The sequence below is a fragment of the Rana temporaria genome, chromosome 1, assembly GCF_905171775.1.
Source record: "Rana temporaria chromosome 1, aRanTem1.1, whole genome shotgun sequence".
In the NCBI taxonomy this organism is placed as follows: Eukaryota; Metazoa; Chordata; class Amphibia; order Anura; family Ranidae; genus Rana; species Rana temporaria.
The window spans coordinates 355,368,479-355,388,079 of NC_053489.1; the positions used below are offsets into that span (position 1 = coordinate 355,368,479).

At 44.2% G+C, this 19,601-nt stretch overlaps 1 protein-coding gene across 1 annotated transcript in view; it reads left to right on the top strand.

Annotated features, from left to right (window-relative positions):
- INSR (insulin receptor) overlaps window positions 1–19,601 on the top strand; it is a 251,942-nt gene that overhangs the window by 213,253 nt on the left and 19,088 nt on the right. Inside the window, exons 15-19 of the mRNA XM_040321264.1 lie at window positions 1,764–1,831; window positions 7,553–7,782; window positions 10,929–11,039; window positions 13,948–14,107; window positions 14,639–14,768. Of these exons, the coding sequence (XP_040177198.1) occupies window positions 1,764–1,831; window positions 7,553–7,782; window positions 10,929–11,039; window positions 13,948–14,107; window positions 14,639–14,768 (699 nt within the window). The remainder of the gene's footprint in view (window positions 1–1,763; window positions 1,832–7,552; window positions 7,783–10,928; window positions 11,040–13,947; window positions 14,108–14,638; window positions 14,769–19,601) is intronic.

Sequence of the window (19,601 nt, forward strand, 5' to 3'; positions counted from 1 at the left end):
AATTGTTGCTCTTTTTTTGTTTATAGCGCAAACATTTTCAACCACAGAGGTGGTCAAATACCACAAAAAAAGCTGTATTTCTGGGGGAAAAAGGCATAAATTTGGTTTGGGTACAGCGTTGCATGACCGTGCAATTGTCAGTTAAAGTGACGCAATGCTGTATCGCAAAAAAGGGCCTGGTCATTAAGGGGGCAAATCCTTCCGGGGCTCAATCCCTACTCATACTGAAAGAGAAAAAAAGTTTGCCTTTTACATACATGTTAAAAAAAAAAACTGATTATTTTGGAAACTGAAAAAATTCAAAGCTCAGTGCCTTCAGGAAGGTCTTTGAAAGGAACATATCTGTAAAATCTATAAAAAAATATATATATATATTAGGTACTATGTTCCCTTTCTTAATTTGATTGAATTTATACTCCTTGACATATCTGACAAAACAGGAGAGGGCTGTAAAATTGCAAGCATTCCAGGAGAAAGATAAGCATTTCAGGGCTCTCGATCTGTTTTTTAATCGGTCACTCAGGGATTTTTATTTAGTGAGTATAGATCAAATAAAGTACATTTTGATGAACTTAGTTTCGTTTAGGTAGAAGACAAAGGAGCTTCCCAATGTAAAGATCAGAGTCCCCTGCCCCAAAGCTATACAGTTACTAAAGTCTTGTATACTTCTCTGGCTCTTATGCAAGTGTACTCACTGCTAGTACTTCACCCTCTCTGATGGCAGGGTCTGCTTTGATTACAGATTTTAGGATGCTAGTGTGCAGTTGTAGTGACAAAGGTCTGGAGTATTGAGGAGCGATGCTGAAAAGTATTATTTTGGTTTACAAGGTGGTACAGAAGTAAGAACAATATAAAATATAATTCATATTGCAGCAAATATTTCCAAGAGCATATTAACAGGAACATAAGAGTGTGTGATGCAACAAAATAGAGAGAAAGGAACCATGAGAAGGCACATAATGTAAGGCAAGGGTGCCAAACTCAATTTCATCGTGAGCCGCATTAGCATTATGATTGCCCTCAAAAGGGCGGATTCTATCTGTAAGATTAGATATCCAGTGTATTCCCTCTCCTTACATTAGATGTCAAGAGCCACTCCACCATCAGAAGTTGAGTCCCCCACTCTCCCTTACATCACTGTGTACCCTCCTTTTCTTTTGCTGCTGCTGGGAAGAAGCTGGATGCATTGCTTGAAAGCAGAAAGTAAGAGTCTGAAGGAGGACTAGAGGAGGGCTGGAGCTGTCCTGCAGCTACAGGAGAGGTGCGAGGACCACATGAAATGGCCTAGAGGGCCAGATTCGGTCCGCGGGCCTTGTGTTTGGCACCTGTGATTTAAGGGGTGTATATAAACGTGGATATTTTAAGTCCTTTCCCCCCTCCTGGCAGTCCTTTAATGGAGTCTTGATGCATAGACTTGGAAAAGATTTTCCAATCACATGATCACTGTGATTTCCTACAGTTTGACACCCCTGCATGATCAGTTATCTGTTCCGCTGACAATCGGAGACCGGGATGCTAGGAGTGTGTGCTCAGCACTGAAACCTTAGCTGCCATGGACACAATTGCATAGTGTGTGGCTGTCAAGACCCACCCTCCTTGCCACTGCACATGTGTTACATGGTCAGAAAGAGGTTAAACCTAAAATGTAACATACATACAAATGTTAAAACGGTCAAGATTATCAAATACATTGATTTTTGTAAAATCTTCTGCAGTTAACATATGTAAGTCACCTAAAAATGTTTTTGTGTATTGTTTTATAGAGATGCAGAAGGCCCAACAGGACCACTATATGCTTCATCTAATCCAGAATATCTAAGCGCAAGTGAAGGTAAGTGCTTGTAACACTTTAAAATAATTGTCTGTATAAACCAGGTAAAGGTCCTAAAACGAATGAATGACTTTGAGTAATTTACTACTCTTTTAAGGAAGAGTAGTAAAGGAATCCTCTTCACTGACAGGATATCGCACTGAGCACTCAATTCACAAAGCTTCAAGCTGGGTTCTCACCTGAGGGCTCCGCTCTTTTCTGTTTCAATTACTCAGTCATTCATTCATTGTTAACCTCAGCGCCCACAAAGGTGATTTGCAATCTTACGCTAGATGAGATCCACTGATCTAAAGATTAAGTCTGCCTGAGCTATACTGTGAGAGTGAGACTTCAAATTACACGTGCTTAACTAACGATCCCCTGTCATAAGGGATCAAGGCAAGTCGGTAAGGAGCCATCATTATTCACTTGTGGAGGATTCATCACTTTTTGTTTGGACACGGTTTCCTATCAGACTGTTGGATTTTGGCACAGAGCACGGGTGTGCAGCATCCACTGATATAGCATTTATGGACTATATTCAATAATACAGCCTTTATATATACTGATTTTATGTCAAATTAGTTTTTTGCAACATATTACTTTTGACACATGTTCACTGTTTTGTATGTGAGTTTTTTTTATAGCAACTGATGTTCTCCATTATTATTTTTTTATTAATAGGGACACACTTGACATCATAAGTCATTGGTTACGCATTTATACATCACTGATGCTGTTCCTTTGGCATTCTTAATTTGGTGAATTCTTTTTTTAGTTTTCACTTGGTTAAGGGGTAGCGCGATTTTTCTATTTCTTATTATTTTTCCTCTACTGTAATTTGTGTTGGTTTTCTTTTTCCCTTACTTTTAGCGCGTTTTTTCCATCTTTTCCAGCATATAATATATTATAGTTCTGTCTGAAAATCTGAAAATAGGATTTTTATAACAGCTTACCTGTAAAATCCTTTTCTTGGGGTACACCAAGGGACACAAAGCCTTAAATCATTACATAATGGGTTGTATGGTCACCAGAGGTGATTGGACACTGGCACAACCAATTAAAGACAGTTCCCTTCCATATAACCCTTCCCATCAGGGAAGTACCTTAGTTTTGTAGCAAGCAATAAGGTTCCCATAAGAAGGGGGACCTCTGTGTCCCGTGGTGTACTCCAAGAAAATGATTTTACAGGTAAGCTGTTATAAAAATCCTATTTTCTTTATCGTACACAACGGGACACAGAGCCTTAAATCTCTACATAATGGGACGTCCCAGAGCAATGCTTTATATGAAGGGGGGGAGACCCAGATCCGAGCCGGCCATAAACGGACAAGAAGCCCTAGACTGCTGCCTGCAGTACACTGCGCTCAAAGGCAGAATCCTCATGTCCTCTTACATCTATTTAATAGAATTTGGTGAATGTATGGACTGAAGACCAAGTTGCAGCTTTGCAGATCTGAGCCATCGAAGCCTGGTGATGCACTGCCCATGAAGCACTTATAGCTCTGGTCGAGTGCATCTTAACAGAAGGAGGAATCTTGTTCCTTAAACCATAAGCTTGAATAATTACTTGTCGAATCCACCGCGCAATGGTGGATTTTGATGCCAATTGTCCCTTCTTGGGACCATCTGGCAAAATAAACAAAACATCGGTTTTATGTATCTGAGCGGTTGCCTGCAGATACGCCTTTACTGCTCTCACTACATCTAGAGAGTTTAATAACTTTTCCTCCGCTGTCTGCAGATTTGGAAAAAAGGAAGGCAAAATAATATCTTGATTCAAATGAAATGTCGACACTACCTTTGGTTAAAAGGTTGGATGGGGTCGTAGAACAATCTTGCCCTTGTGACAAATTAAATTAGGCCTTTTACAAGAAAGCGCTGCTAATTTCCTGCTTAAGTGAATCATCAGAATATGGTGAAAAGGTTCAAAAGGTTGCTTCTGACAACAAAGGCGGCCAGGCTGTCAGCAACACGATGGAGGTCGCTGGAAATGTCTCCCATGTGGCGCGTCTAGTGGGCCTGTTCCCTCGCAAGCCCTTCTTGTAGGGATTCTGGTACACCCCTTGTCTTCCGCAAAGCCTTCCTGGGGGCTGGAGAGGCTTGTGCCCGTCTGATGGGGGTGGCCCTTGAGGGGCTTCCCCTGATGGGGGTGGTGGTCTCGGAGGTTCCAGGGAAGATGTTATCATCCTCGAGGTAGAGACATTCCTCCAGATCAACATGCTCCTCCTCACCTTCCTCTAGAGGAGAGGTGTGGGCACTCTCCTCCGGGGATGGCGTGGGTCGTCCAGCAGCAGACGATGGCCCCGCTCCCTCCAGCACATCTGTGGATGACAAAAAGCATTCACATGTTGGTGGACCCACACACTTGTCACATTTTCCAGATGGGGGATAAAAAACACTTACCTGTCCTCAAGGCCTGTTCACCGGAGTCAAAGCCCTCCAGGCCCTCCACCTGCTCTCGCTCCAGACATCTGGCGATCATCTCCTCATCGGCAGTCAGCCTGACAGTACTGGCTGGTCTGCCTCCCGTGCCCCTGACGTGCCTCTTCACCTTGGCCAGCTTATCTCTGACCTGACGACGCATGTCATTTATTTTCTTTGCGATGTCCTTAGAGGTCCTTCTCTCATGGCCAAGGGCAATGACCTCCAGGGTGACCTCCTGGAGGATCTCTTGCTTCCTGCCCTTACTGGTCATGCCACTCTGTGTGCCATGGAGGTACACATCGTACCTAGAGATTGCAGAGATCAGGATCGCCCTCTCCTCAGAAGAAAAAAATGTTTTCCTCCTCTCCCTCTCAGTCTCTGGAGCAGACATCACTCAGAATGCAAAAGTACCTGCACCACGGAAGACAAGCTGCTGGTGTACTTTTGCACTCGACGGGCGCATATCTGGGTGTATTTATGCTCTCGGCGTAGGCGGTGGGCCGGCGTATCTTAGGGGTTACGCCGGGCATAGTTGTGAGCATGCGCAGAGGGGTACGGGACATACGTCCACGGCGCATGTGCCATTTGAGATACGTTGGGCGTAAACCACTGCGCCACACTCGGACATTCATTTGCAAGGGGTCACGCCCACTTACACTTACGCTGGCCTGCGCCTTCGAAAATACGCTACACTGGCTCATCTTGGTGAGCAATGGCTTGCTGAATGCAGTGCATGCCTCTCTGCGCTGCGCCGGCACAGCGTAAAAGAGATACGCTACGGCGGCATAAATATGCGCCGATGTATGTGAATCCGGGCCGAAAAGTCCTTAAAGCGGGGGTTCACCCTATGAACTGAATTTTTTTTTTTTTTTTTCTACTACCATAAAATCAGGCATTGTAGCGCGAGCTACAGTATGCCTGTCCCGATTTTTTTACCCCCGTACTCACCTTGTAGTCGTACATCGAAGATACCGGGGAATGGGCGTGCCTATGGAGACGGAGGATGATTGACGGCCGGCTCTGGCGCGTCACGCTTCTCCGGAAATAGCCGAAATAGGCTTGGCTCTTCACGGCGCCTGCGCATAGCCTGTGCGCAGGCGCCGTGAAGAGCCGAGACCTACTCCGGCTGTCTTCGGGGAGAGTGACGTGCCAGGGCCGGCCGTCAATCATCCTCCCTCTCCATAGGCACGCCCATTCCCCGCGGGAGCCGAAATCTACAATGTACGATTACAAGGTGAGTCCGGGGTTAAAAAAATCGGGACAGGCATACTGTAGCTCGCGCTACAATGCCTGTCTCGATGGTAAAATCATGTGGGTGAGGGTGAACTACCGCTTTAAGTTTAAACTTAGGACTTTTTCCGAACTCACTTTGTCCCCGCCGCAGGTTCTCTGTCAGGCTGATAACAGTCTTCCCCCATCCTGGCAGAGTCTGCGTGCCAACCTTCAGGGGTATGGGTTCCTACTTAAAGGAAACCTCTTCCCTGGGCCTTGTAAAAGACTCTTACCAGGACTTTTAGCGTATAGAGCCAAAGTGCTGGAACCCAGAGCCCAGTCCTCCGGAGAGAGACATTACAGGCGACACCTCGTCCAAAATGTCCGGATACCATCCAGTTTTGGCGTAATATAATTAAGCGTCTTGGATGGACCCACAGTGTAGCTCTCTACCCTCATAGGGCTTCTGAGGCAGAGCTTTCTTCAGCACATTTTCCTTGCGTCCAACACCTTAGACACTGGCGAAAAAACTAAGGTACTTCCCTGATGGGAGGGGTTATATGGAGGGGAACTGTCTTTGGTTGTGCCAGTGTCCAATCACCTCTGGTGACCATACAACCCATTATGTAATGATTTAAGGCTCTGTGCCCCGTGGTGTATGATAAAGAAACAGTCTTTTTAATTACATTTTTTTCTGTAACCACTTCCTGACCAGCTCACGCCGATATACGTCGGCACTTTGAAGAGAGATATCGCTGTGATGGCAGCAGTTGGCTACCATAACCCCGGTATCCCCTTTTTCAGTGAGCGGTCTGGTTTCCGATAAAAGTGGTCTCTGTGGCGAGATCACTTTAATCGGCGGCAGGAGTGGGGCATCCTGCTGTTCTTTGGTGCCCCCCGTCGCTTACCGGAGCCACTGGCAGCGGCGGAGGCGATCGTACCCTTCTCGGTGTTGGGTATGGAGACAAGTGAGGGGAAGATGGCCCCCACACGTCTCCATACCATTTTTTTTTTTGTGTGTAAATATGAGATATGAGGTCTCTTTGACCCCAAATCTCATATTTAAGATGTCCTGTCATGCTTTTTTTCTATTACAAGGGATGTTTACATTCCTTGTAATAGGAATAAAAGTGACACCATTTTTTTAAAAAAAAGAACAGTATAAAAGGTAAAATAAATAAGAAACATTTTTTTTTTAACGCGCCCCGTAATATGAAGGGGGGAAGGTGATGTGAAGGGGGGTTGAGGACACTGCTGTGAAGGGGAATTGGTGTGAAGTTGGGGCTGTGATATAATGGAGTGGGGGTTGTAATGTGAACAATACTGTGGGGGTGTGAAGTAAAGCGGAGGGGGGCTTGGGATGTGAAGGGATACTGAGAACAGTACTGTCAGGGTGTGAAGTAAAGCGGAGGTTGGGTTGTGATGTGCAGGGGGGACTGAGAACACATGTTATCACAGGGTTGGGATGTGACGTATTTGAGGCTAGATTCACATCATTGCGTCCTTCATTCTGCTTATACTCGGAAAGAAGTCCCTGACCCTTTTTTTTAATTGCTCCATACTGAGCCCACATGGTGCTGTGGCATCATGCGGTATGGCACTCATGCATTGCACATTTTAAAAATGTCCAGAGGTTGCCATTAAGAATCAAATATGTGATTCGGACCTCTGCTGAAAGAAAATGTTGCTGACTGGACCTCTGAATTTTAATTTAATACCCCTGTTCTAGATGAAGGCAGTGCTTGTAGAATAGTGTGATCAAGGTTTTATCTGATTTTCAGAGTTTGCAGGAACCTGCATTTCCACCCCAGTGGCTTTAGTGCATTCTGAGTCCCTGACCTGCAAATCGGGAGTTCTGACATGACTTACCGCATGCTTTATTCCAGGTCAAGAATTCAGTGCACCAAAGACATTGGCAGCCAGGCATCTAGAATTTAAAAAATGAGGTTAATCTTGGCAGCTTACCTATTTTACTTCAGTACCAGATTCCTTTTAATTCTATTTATTTTTTGCATACTGCAGTGAGTGCCAGAAAATGTCCACAAACTTTGCTCCTGGTGGTATATATGCATTGCACAATATAACAATATATCATTCCCCTAGTGTACATTCCAGACGAATGGGAAGTACCACGAGAAAAGATCATCTTGCTCCGAGAGTTAGGACAAGGGTCCTTTGGAATGGTGTATGAAGGGATTGCCAAGGACATAATAAAGGGAGAAGCTGAAGTACGAGTTGCTGTGAAAACTGTGAATGAGACCGCAAGTCTTCGGGAGAGGATAGAGTTCCTGAATGAAGCCTCAGTCATGAAGGCATTCATCTGCCACCATGTGGTAAGAAATATAATTCTTTTAGAAAAATATGCCAGTTTATTTGACACTTTTTACATGAAAAGTGCCTTCATGACTTTAAAGAGAAACTTTGAAACTTTCAAGAGAACTTTTCAGATTTACACATTTGATTTCTAAGACGAGAGGATTGAAATACCTCATTCAGTTTTTAGAATAGGCTCTAGTTAGGGAGACTGCAGCAGCCATGATAATCTATAAGTAGCAGTGTAAGAGGCTCCAACACATTGGAGGTTATTTGTGAAAGTGCAAGTGTACTTGGAAGTTCAGTCGCTGTAGCTCTGAGGGGGACATGCAAGGAAAATAAAACATTTTTTTTAGCTTGTACATGATTGGATGATAAAATCAGCAGAGCTTACCCTCATTTCAGATCTTACCCCTCAGATCTACAGTGACTGCACTGCAACTGCACTTGTAGTGCAAAGTGAATTTGCCTTTCGGAAATAACCCCCATTGTGTATTGTTGAATTAAAAGTCACTGAAACTATTTTGAAGAGTTCACAACTGCAAGTCAGTTGCCTAATAAAATTGTCCTAGTCATCTAAACTGAAAATTGGTTAGAAAAATCTGTAAGGTGAACTTACACAGGACCCCCACCTCACCCCCCTTCCCACTGACCTGCATGGCGGCGATCACCCGTTCTGAGTTCGGTATAGCCGTCTTGCGGCTACAGGGCTTAATCTCCTAAACGTACCCAGTCAGGCAGCGCTGACCAATCAGAACCCATGTAGCCCATCCTCTAAGCGATGGAGCTGTGAGCCGGCTATACCAGGGTTCAGAACGGGCAATCGCCACCATGCAGGTCAGCAGGATGGAAGGGGAGAGGGTACAAAGTGGGGGTCCTGTAAGTTTACCTTACAGATTTTCTGTAAAGGTGAACTTACACTTTAAAGTAGACGTTTAATCAAATTTAATCAAATCCTAACTAGACTTAAACCTGCTCCCACCCCCATTCTAAGCCCTATGCAAACTGCCCTTTAATGGAAAGATGTCTATACTTGTCTATGCTGAGAGTGCCCCAGTCCGGTCACATGATCTGTCCAGCTACCCGCTTTAGTAGAGATCGGTGACAATGGCTGTAGAGCCTGCGCAATGACGTCACCCATAGGCTTTTACTATGGGGCATCTATTGTCAGTTGTCCCTTCTCTATACTGAAGCTGGATCTGGGAGCTGATCATGTGACTGGATCATAGCGCCCCCTGCATAGGTAAATATAGACATATTTTCTCTACAGCAGGAGTGCCCAACCAGTAGCCCGGGGGCCACATGTGGCCCGCGACCTCTTGCTCTGGGATGATGGGTTGGCACACCCAGATTGAAGGTTGCCTACCCGCCATGCCAGAGCATCAGTGTTGTGAATGAAGCCAGCGGTAGAGGAAGCAAGCAGCTGTGGAGCAGAGCCGCATAGCTGTTTAGCACAGACTCCTGTCATAGGTAGAGTGAGATCAAATGCACTCCGCCTGGGACAGCAACAGCCGGCAATACCTGAATGGAAGACTGTTAATAAAGGTAAGTTTATTACTAAAACTACAGTTTATATATGGACATATCTGTTCTGCAGTGGTTACTGGGCTGCTTTCAAACTGATGCGCAGGTGTTTTGCAGAGTCATTTGCGGCTTACCTGCACTGAGCCATAGACTTCTGGTTTTACCTGCAGGTTTGGTGCGCTTTCTCAAAGTGTATCACAGTATTCTATGGCAAAGTACAGATAACCCACAGGAAAGCCACAGGTGCACTGCACTGCACCCGTGGTGTGGGTAAACTGCATATCATCAATGTAAAAGCAGCCCAAGGCCCCTTTCACCCGATCGGTCTGACCCAATTGGACCCTCCATTCACCTTTATGGAGCTGGAGATTTCTGTGTCCGCTTTGCATATGCAGACCTGTCATCTGCCCGCTCATTGTAGCCCGCGGCTGATTACTAAGTCGCTTAAGTGGCCCTCACTCTTCAAAAGGTTGGGCACCCCTGCTCTACAGAGTAGTTGGAAAAGACTTTTGTGGGTGCGAGCAGGTTTAAGTTTAATGAGGATATGACTAGACTTGCACTTTAATAGATTTGTCCCAGCCACCTACCTAAAATACATTTTCAAATATGAACATTTTCTCCCTGTAGTAGTAGGCAACTTGAAACCAACCATTCCCAGTGTTTAAAAGAATATTATAATAATTTGCGTAATAGGTTTGTTTTTATTAGCTACACAGTTAGGCCCCTTTCACACTGAGGTGGTTTGCTAAAAATAGGGCCTGCAAACCGACCCTAAATAGCGGCTGCTGTTTCTCCAGTGTGAAAGCCCGAGGGCTTTCACACTGGAGCGGTGCGTTGGCAGGACCGCTCCAAAAGTCCTGCTAGCAGCATCTTTGGAGCGGTGAGATGAGCGGTGTGTTTACCGCTCCTTCACATTGAAAGCAATGGGAAACTGAGGCTATACCACCGGCAATGCGCCTCTGCAGAGGCGCATTGTCGACGGTATTAACCCTTTTTGGCCACTAGCGGGGGTTAAAACCGCACTGCTAGCGGCTGAATAACACCACAATTCTGACGGTATAGTGCCGCTAAAAATAGCAGTGCTATACCGCCACCGCACCTCCCGCCCCAGTGTGAAAGGGGCCTAACTGTGCTTAATAATAAAGTGCAGTGTAGATTGTCTCTGAAAGGCAATCATAGATTTGTTTTTTGTTTCTTAGTAAATAGTTTTTTATGTATAAAGCATAGTATCTAGCAAATTACCTCTCTTAGAGCAGCTGGTGATCAACTGTGAAGCTCAAAGCATCATCTGCTTTCCATACTGGTGCCCCCACCTTTGCCCCCACCTTTTCTCCCTATCAAGTGGGTAATTTATTGAGTTGCATTCCAGAAAATCTCCTGAAAGTACTGTTGAATACATACTGAGGCAGCTTTTACAATCCATTCAGAAGGTGATTTATATAGACCGACCTTACACTGTAAGTAGATCTCTTACTGTTAGTAAACAACTTTGCAAGGTGAACTTTTCTTATAGTCTCATTTTTGGTAATTGGAAAGGTGTCATGGACATTTTTATAAGGAGGAGAGGAGTCTAGAAGAGATGGTAAAACACCAAGTGTGCATAAGGCCTTAAAGTCACTCTATTACTACTTTACTTTTTCAGGTTCGTCTCATAGGTGTTGTCTCCAAAGGTCAGCCTACACTGGTTATTATGGAACTGATGGGGCACGGAGACCTCAAAAGTTACTTGCGTTCACTGCGCCCTGATGCTGAGGTGAGAAAAGTTGACATTATTTAACCACTTGTCTTCCTGCCCAATTCTAACACTTCTCTCATTAATGTAAAAATCTGTGTTTTTTGCTAGAAAATTACTTGGAACCCCCCAAACATTATATATTTTTTTTCTAGCAAAGACCCTAGAGAATAAAATGGAGATTGTTGCAATTTTTATGTCACACAATATTTGCGAATTACTTTTTCAAACACAATTTTGTTTAGAAAAAATAAACTTTAATGGTTACAAGTTTGGAGTTACAGAGAAAATCTAGTGCTAGAATTATTGTTTTTGCTCTGATGTTCATGGCGATACCTCACGTGTGGTTTGAATACCATTTACATATGTGGGCATGACCTACGTATGCGTTCACCACTGCGTTCGAGCAGTGGAAAATATTTTTTTATTATTTATTTTATTAAAAAAATATATATATTTTTACACTTTCCCTTTTAACATTTTTTTTAGCACTTTTATTCCTATCGCAAATATTTTTTACCATCTTTTTGTGATAGAAAGTAGGGACAGGTCATCCTCAATAAGACCCACATCTCTCGTCTACAATGTAAAGCATAAGATTAAAAAAAAAAAAACATCTAGTGCAGGGGTCTCCAAACTACGGCCCGCGTATGGCCTGCAGCTTGAGTCCTTAGACTCACTGCAGAGACCGGTCTCTGCTTAAGCTTTTTCAAGTTGCGGGACCTCCGCTGCATACTCCCCCCTCCTCCCATAGTATGCTGAGCAGGCCCTGCTACTAGACAATGCCCACCCCTCCCAGAACCTCTATTGGTTGCTAGGACTGCCAGTGAAGTACTTACGTGGAGACCCGCTGCACCTTCTGACTCTCGCCTGCTTTTAACATAAGTGTCTTTTACACAGCATGCCTGTGTAACAGCAGGATCAGAGCTGGAAGGTGCAGCGAATCTGCACTAAAGATAGTGGTTGGTTGGTAGTTGTTTCAGAGGCACACTGTTTTTCTAATTATGAGGCAAATGTACATGGGGGGAGGACTCTGAGGGAGGAACAAATGTGTGTGGGGGGGGGCTCTAAGGAGGGCATAAATGTGCATGGAGGGGCTCTGAGGGGGACATAAATGTGAATCAGGGGGATCTGAGGGGGAAACAGATGTGCGTGGGGGGCTCAAATGTGTATATGGGGGGGGGGCCCTAAGGGGGGACACAAATGTGTGTGAGGGAGAGCTCTGAGGGGGGCATAAATATGCATGGGGGTGTGATGGTGTGTGTGTGTGTGTGTGTGTGTGTGTGTGTGTGTCTGTAAGGGGGTCTATGAAGGAGACACAAATAAGCTGGGAGGCTCTGATAGGGACACAAATGTTGCGGACACCAATTTCCCGGGAAACTCTGATGGGGACACAAATGTGTGGGGGCTATGATGGGGACACAGATGTGTGGGAGGCTATGATGGGGACACAAAGTTTAGTTCCAGTGCATGAGGCTCAGGCATTTAGGTTCTGGTGGAGTATAAAGACGCGCCATCCAGCACCACTGTTAGCTGTCTGTCCAATTCTTTGCTGTGGTAGATCATTTATAAAATAACTGGGTTTTTTTCGGCCTGCAAATTTGTGTAAAATATACAATGTGGTCCTCGAAGTGAAAAGTTTGGAGACCCCTGATAGTCCTTTAAAAGAGCATAGAGATGAGTGGAGGCCATCTTTCCTCTGCTTATCACTGTTACCAGCTGCCGAAACCGCCGGATTGGTTTTCTGGGCTACCGATCATGCAGGTAAGCCCGATAACCACTGGGAAGTGGCAGGGGGCGACCCCTCCCGACGATTCTAAAAGTGATCCAGCGACAATTCTGCTGCTCAGACCACGTTTATCGGTTAGAGAGTCGCTGTCTGTGAAAAAAATAATAATTTCCACTCCCAATTGCGGATGTCATTTGTCTATGGCCTGGTCGCAAGTTGTTAATGAGGGAAGGTTAAAAGGTAAGAAAATACATAGACTTGCATTTCTATACATGCCTTTTTGTCTCTAAGGCCCCGTACACACAACCAAACATGTCTGCTGAAACTGGACTGCGGGCCAGTTTCAGCAGACATGTTCGGTCGTGTGTAGGCCCGAGCGTGCAGGATTCCAGCAAACATTTGCCCGCCGGGCCTTTTCCCAGCGGACAAATATTCCTGGACTTGTTTTAAAACAGTCCGCTGGAATCCTGCCCGCTCGGACATGTTCGGTCGTCTGTACAGACCTACCGTACATGTCCGAGCGCCCGCCATCCCTCGCATGCGTCGAATGACTTCGACACATGCGTGGAAGCATTTAACTGGCAGGCCCGCCCACGTCGCCGCGTCATCGTCGCGGCGACACCGCGGACACGCCCCGCGTATTGTTTACGCGCGGATTTCAGTACGATGGTTAGTACAGCCATCGTACAGAAATCCCCGGCCAGACATGTACGGTGAAAACGGTCCGGCGGACCGCTTTCATCGTACATGTTTGGTCGTCTGTACACGGCCTTAGAATTGCCTTTAGATTATAGACAGTAAAGAATAAAAAGGAGATTGTTGTCTTTCCACAAATTCCTGGATTCCCTGCATGCTTTGCAGCTTCTCCTCTGCTATTTACTTTTGATTTTTAAGGACTATTTGTCCTATGGTATCTTGCCTGCAAGCAGGGATTGCTGTGCTGAAATTCCTCCTTTCAGCACCTTTGTAGCTCAGAAGGCAGGCTCTGTGAAATGTGACAGCGGTGTCTATCAAAAGGGCATAGTGAATATGTGTGACAGTTCAAAAATTCACAGAGTAAATTTAAAAACGTCAAGATCATTTAGAGTAACAGGATTAGACTTACATCTAGGAAGTGAATATTTTGACCAGATAACTTTTACCACCTTTTCTAATTTCAAAATGATAAAGTACTAAAAAAAATGTATTTCCTTGCTTCAGAATAATCCAGGCCGTCCAGCTCCCTCAATACGAGAAATGATTCAGATGTCTGCAGAGATTTCTGATGGCATGGCTTATCTCAATGCCAAAAAATTTGTACATCGTGATTTGGCTGCTCGAAACTGCATGGTTGCAGAAGATTTCACTGTGAAAATTGGAGGTGGGTTAAAGCAGCTTGAATTCCTTTTGATCTAATCAATGATGTTTATAAGGAATGATCAGTGCTCATTATGTTAACATGTTTTAGATTAGCTCATTATGTTGCTTTGATTCAGTATGATAATCAATTCTTACAGAAAATTTTGATTCAGGAATGTGCAGTTTTAATATAGTAGTATTGTCATGGAGAATCCAGAAAGTCACTGGTGAATATAAAGTATTCTACCGGGTTTTCAAAAACAATCAGATTTCACCACCAGGTGGTAATGAAAGCTGCACCTGCAGCCCTGGCTTTATCACAAACCCTGGGAGCTTATTATAAATTCGGTTCTAGGGGAGTTTTTTTACACAATCAAAAAGTTATCAATAGTTATCCGAGAAATCCTTAGAAAAAAATAATGGCTAGGATTTTGCACACATATTCAATGATCCTTTCATTTGAAAAATGTGACAAAATTATCTCAGTTTATTTCTTTAATTAATTTTTCAGAATCACTTATCTACAAACTGTCAAATTAACTTTTCCTCATAGATTTTGGGATGACTCGTGACATATATGAGACGGACTATTATCGAAAAGGTGGAAAAGGGCTGTTACCAGTCAGGTGGATGTCCCCGGAATCCCTGAAAGATGGAGTGTTCACCACCTTCGCAGATGTCTGGTATGAAATACATAGGCATAGACGTCATTTTACAAAACTCTTTCAGCAGCAGCATGCTGCAGTCATGTTTTCTTTAATAGAATAAGCAATGTATTTCTTCTAGTAGTATGCAGTGCTAGTATCAATATGTTGCAGACATATCTGAGGAATGCTATGATATTTGTTATATTTTATTCTAGACATACATATCAAATACCCAAGCTCCAAACATAGTTTCTCTGCTACCGTGTTTCCACGAAAGTAGGACCAACCCTGATTTTCCAGGAGGGCTGTAATATAAACCCTACCCCGAAAAAAAATAAGTCCTAGTTTAGGGTGGTTGTGGACTGCTGGAGTCCTCTCTGTTACAGCATTATGTGTGGAGGGTATGTGTTTCTGTAGTGTAGTTAAGTAAAATGCCTTTTTGTAGCACCACTCGGCACTCCCACTGCTCTTCTCCAGCGGAGGATTTCGGCCTCCCCTCTGCAAAGCTTGGAGTGGGTAAGAGAGCTCAGGCGGGCCATGGAAGTGCCAAGCCACACTCAGCTTCTCTCCTCTTCTGCAAGCTGTCAGCAGGGGGATCTCGGGGGCCCCCCTCCCTCTGCAGTGCTTGTGCCGGGGAAGAGTGATCAGGCAGGTCACGGAAGTTCTTAACGGCACTATGGGAAGGTATGTGACGTGATTGGATTGCAGAGGCACATACCTTTTTTCAATTTATTCTACTGTGCTGGTGAGGATTCAAGCAGTTTGCAAGCACCTTTACTCTATTCACACTGGGGATTAAATGGAAATAAGCCCTAGTCTTTTTGGTTTTCAAAATTAGGCACTTAAGGGCCGAGCCTATTTCTGAGATTTGTAGCTGGATTCACGTAGGGCAGCGTATGTTTGAGCCGGCGTAGCGTATCGTATTTACGCTACACCGCCGTAAGTCAGAGAGGCAAGTGCTGTATTCACAAAGCACTTGCCTCCTAAGTTACGGCGGCGTAGCGTAAATGGGCCGGCGTAAGCACGCATAATTCAAATTGTGAAGAGGTGGGCGTGTTTTATGTAAATAAACCATGACCCGACGTGATTGACGTTTTTAATGAACGGCGCATGCGCCATCCATGGACATATCCCAGTGTGCATTGCTCCAAAGTACGCCGCAAGGACTTCTTGGTTTCGATGTCAACGTAAATTACGTCCAGCCCCATTCACGGACGACTTGCGCAAACGACGTAAAATTTTCAAAATTCGGCGCGGGAACGACATCCATACTTAACATTGGCTAGGCCGGCTTTTTGTTGGACTAACTTTATGCCTGAAAACGCCTTACGTAAACGGCATATCTTTACTGCGACGGGCAAGCGTACGTTCGTGAATAGGCGTATCTCGCTGATTTACGCACTCTAGGCGTAAATCAGCGTTCACGCCCCTATCGGCCGGCGGAACTAGACAGCTAAGATACGTCAGGGCCGACTTAATTGTATAATGAAATAAGCAATCCCATGGGTTCTTCTGGATCGGTTCTCCTGTGATTTGGTAGGTTGCTGCCGAGATTTCCTCCCAATAGGGTTGGATCTTTATGCATTACCACCAGAGGTGCGCAAAGGTTTCCGGGGCGCCACACCCCCTCCGGCAGGTTTGAGGGCCGCTCTGCCCCTATCCTGTGTGCCCTCTGGGGGGTTACATACCATCTCGCCAGAAGTTTATAACACATTTCCACTGTCTTTGTATCTCCTGAAACATAGCACGCCATTCTCAGAATTTTCCTCCTATGTTCCTCGTCTTTAAGCGGGCCTATCTCCTCTTTCCATTTCCCCAGATATGGGGGAATTCTGGTTCTAACCCTATGATTAGTGTCCTATAGATTTTGGATATAATTTGCTTTAAACTAGGGGGAGAGCAAAAAAGTTTCTCTATAAACTTCCTGTGTTCTTTTCCCCCGTAGCGGTTGTGGCAGTGATTGTGTAAAATCCTGTAATTGAGTGTACCTCCATTTATCAAGTGGCATATTTCCCCATGTTTTTATAAGTTCCTCATACGTGCAAATCCTATTTCCTGTCATTACATCTTGTAATAATATTTCTTCTTTTTTTTGCCCATCTCGTGAAATATATATATTTCTCTTTCCCTGGCTTAAAATAGTTTGTGCCCAGTATCGATAATAGTGGTGAGTTAGGATCCTAATGGTGCATTTTCCCCAAGCCATCCCAAATTCTGAAAGGGTTTCTAGTTAGTGGATTTGTACTATTAGCTAATTCTCGGTGCTGCCGTGGTATCCAAACCATCTTCCCTAAATCTACCTTACTTTGTGAGATCTCCATATTCACCCAGCTTCTCCCCTCTTTATTATGAATCCATTCTAACATCCAAGAGATACAAGTCACCTGATGGCATTTGTCGAAGTCTGGGGCTGCTAATCCTCTCAAACTTTTAGCTTTCGTCAAAATTGCGTATGCCATTCTGGGGCATTTATATGCCCAGATATATTTTAATATAATTAATCTTAATGTCTTAAAGTAGTCCTGGGGTACTGTTATTGGGCACATATATAAGTATAAGTCAGCCTTGGTAGTACCGTATACCGTATTTGCCGGTGTATAAGGCGACTGGGCGTAAAAGACGACCCCCTAATTTTACAGTTTTTTAAGATTTTTTGCCTGTACTCATCGTATAAGACCACCCCTGCTTCCAACGCTTCATATTTCTTCCTTCTGGAGCCATAATCTTCTTCCTTCTTGCTGGAGCCAATCACAGCGAGCGATGTATTCTATTAATGAATACAAAGCCTGCTTGGATTGGCAGAGGCTGTAACATCATTAGCCCATGCCTCTCCAATCCGAGCAGGCTCTGTATTAATTTGAATACATCGCTCACCGGGATTGGCTAAGAGGAATATACTGTATGTAGCCGAAGCTACATACAGTATTACCGCACATTAATTTTAATTGGATCCCCTGCTGTTCCTCCCCTGAGGTGGTAATATTCAGATCCTCCGATTTAGACATATTTATTTTAAAGTTAGTCAATTTTCCATACCTGGTCAGCTCATCTAATATAACTGGGATTGTTATTCTAGGATTGGACATGTAGAAAAGCAGATTGTCGGCATATGCCGCTACTTTGAACTCCCTGTCACCTTTCACTCTTCCATTGTCCGGGTTTTTACGGATCGCCACTAAAAGGGGTTCCAGTGCTATTACAAACAGCATTGGCGACAGGTGGCACCCCTGTCTTGTCCCATTAAATAAGTCCAAAGTGGGAGATAAGGACCCGTTTTTTTTCAAATTTTGGCCATTGGGTTGAAGTAAAAGGCTGATATCCATTTCATAATTTTTAACCCAATACCCAAATGTCTTAATGTTCCAAACATGAAGCCCCAGTCTACCCTGTTGAAGGCCTTTTCAGCATCAATCGACAGGAGAGCGACTGGGGACTTCCTCCCCTCTACTTAATGGATCAGACAAAGTGACTTCAGGCCATTATCTTTTCCCTCCCTCCCTGATATAAACCCTAACTGATCACTATTTACCCAACTTGGTAGTAGGGGCTTTAGTCTTTCTGCTATTACTTTGGCAAATAATTTTATATCTGTATTTAACAGGGATATTGGACTGTTGGCTCCTTCCCTTCTTTTAAGATGAGGGTTATATAGGCTAGCAGTGATTCCTTCCGCAGGGTCTCTCCTTCCGCCAGGGCATTAACATATTCACATCATTTAGGGATCAGAAACTTTTGAAATCTCTTATAATATAAAATTGAGTACCCGTCAGGTCCTGGCGACTTTCCAAGGGCCATACTGTTTATTACTCTTCTTACTTCTTGTGGGGTAATTGGGACTTCAAGTTGCTCCAATTCCTCCCTGGGCACAGAGGGAAGGTCCAGACCTCTCAGGTACTCATATATTTCTCCCTCCCTGCATAGCTCCTTCTGATTCACGTTGTATAATGTACTATAGTATTCATGAAAGACCGCTATTTCCGGGGACTAGTGAACCATCTCTCCCTGGTAGTTTTTAACTTTAGGGATAAAGGAGCGATTTTTTTCCCCTTATTTTTTCCTATTACTCCAACCACTTCCCAGATTTATTTCCCCATTGATACCTCTCCTTGTTTACCATGTGGAAGGCAAGTTTTTTTCTCCTGTTCTAAAAGATCTGCTAATTCCTGTCTCTCTGGGATACCTTGGGGTCTTGTCATTTGTTCTAAATCCTGTATCTCTCTGTATAGAGAACAGAGTTCTTCTCCCCTCTCCTTCTTTTTCCCTGCACCTGCCCCTATCAATATCCCCCTTATAACGGCCTTGTGTGCTTCCCATAGGGCTGCACAGGAGATTTCTGGTGTGTCATTTACCACAAAGAAATTTTCAAGTTCCTGCTCAATCTTCTTAATTATCTCTGGGTTCTGAATAAGAGAATTATTCAATCTCCAGTTCCTTCCTGGCCTAGTATTTAATATTTCTAACTTAATCACTACTGGGGCATGGTCAGATAAAGTAATTGCTTTGATCTCTGCATTTTTAAAAGACGGTAATAATTGATGTTCTATAAAGATAAAGTCGATCCTTGAAAATGACCCATGGACTGAAGAGTAGAAAGTGTAGTCCTGGGTGCTTAACCCTCCATGTATCTACCAGCTGGTGTTCCAATAATAGGATTTTTTAATACAGCTTACCCGTAAAATCCTTTGCTTGGGAATACTTTACGGGACACAGAGCCTTTAATTACTTAATGGGTTATGTAGTCACCACAGGTGATTGGACACTGGCAAACCCAATTCATATTGAGGTCCTCCCCTATATAACCCCTCCCAAATGGAGAGTACCTCAGTTTTGTAGCAAAGCAATAAGTGTTCCACATTTAACTCCTGAAGA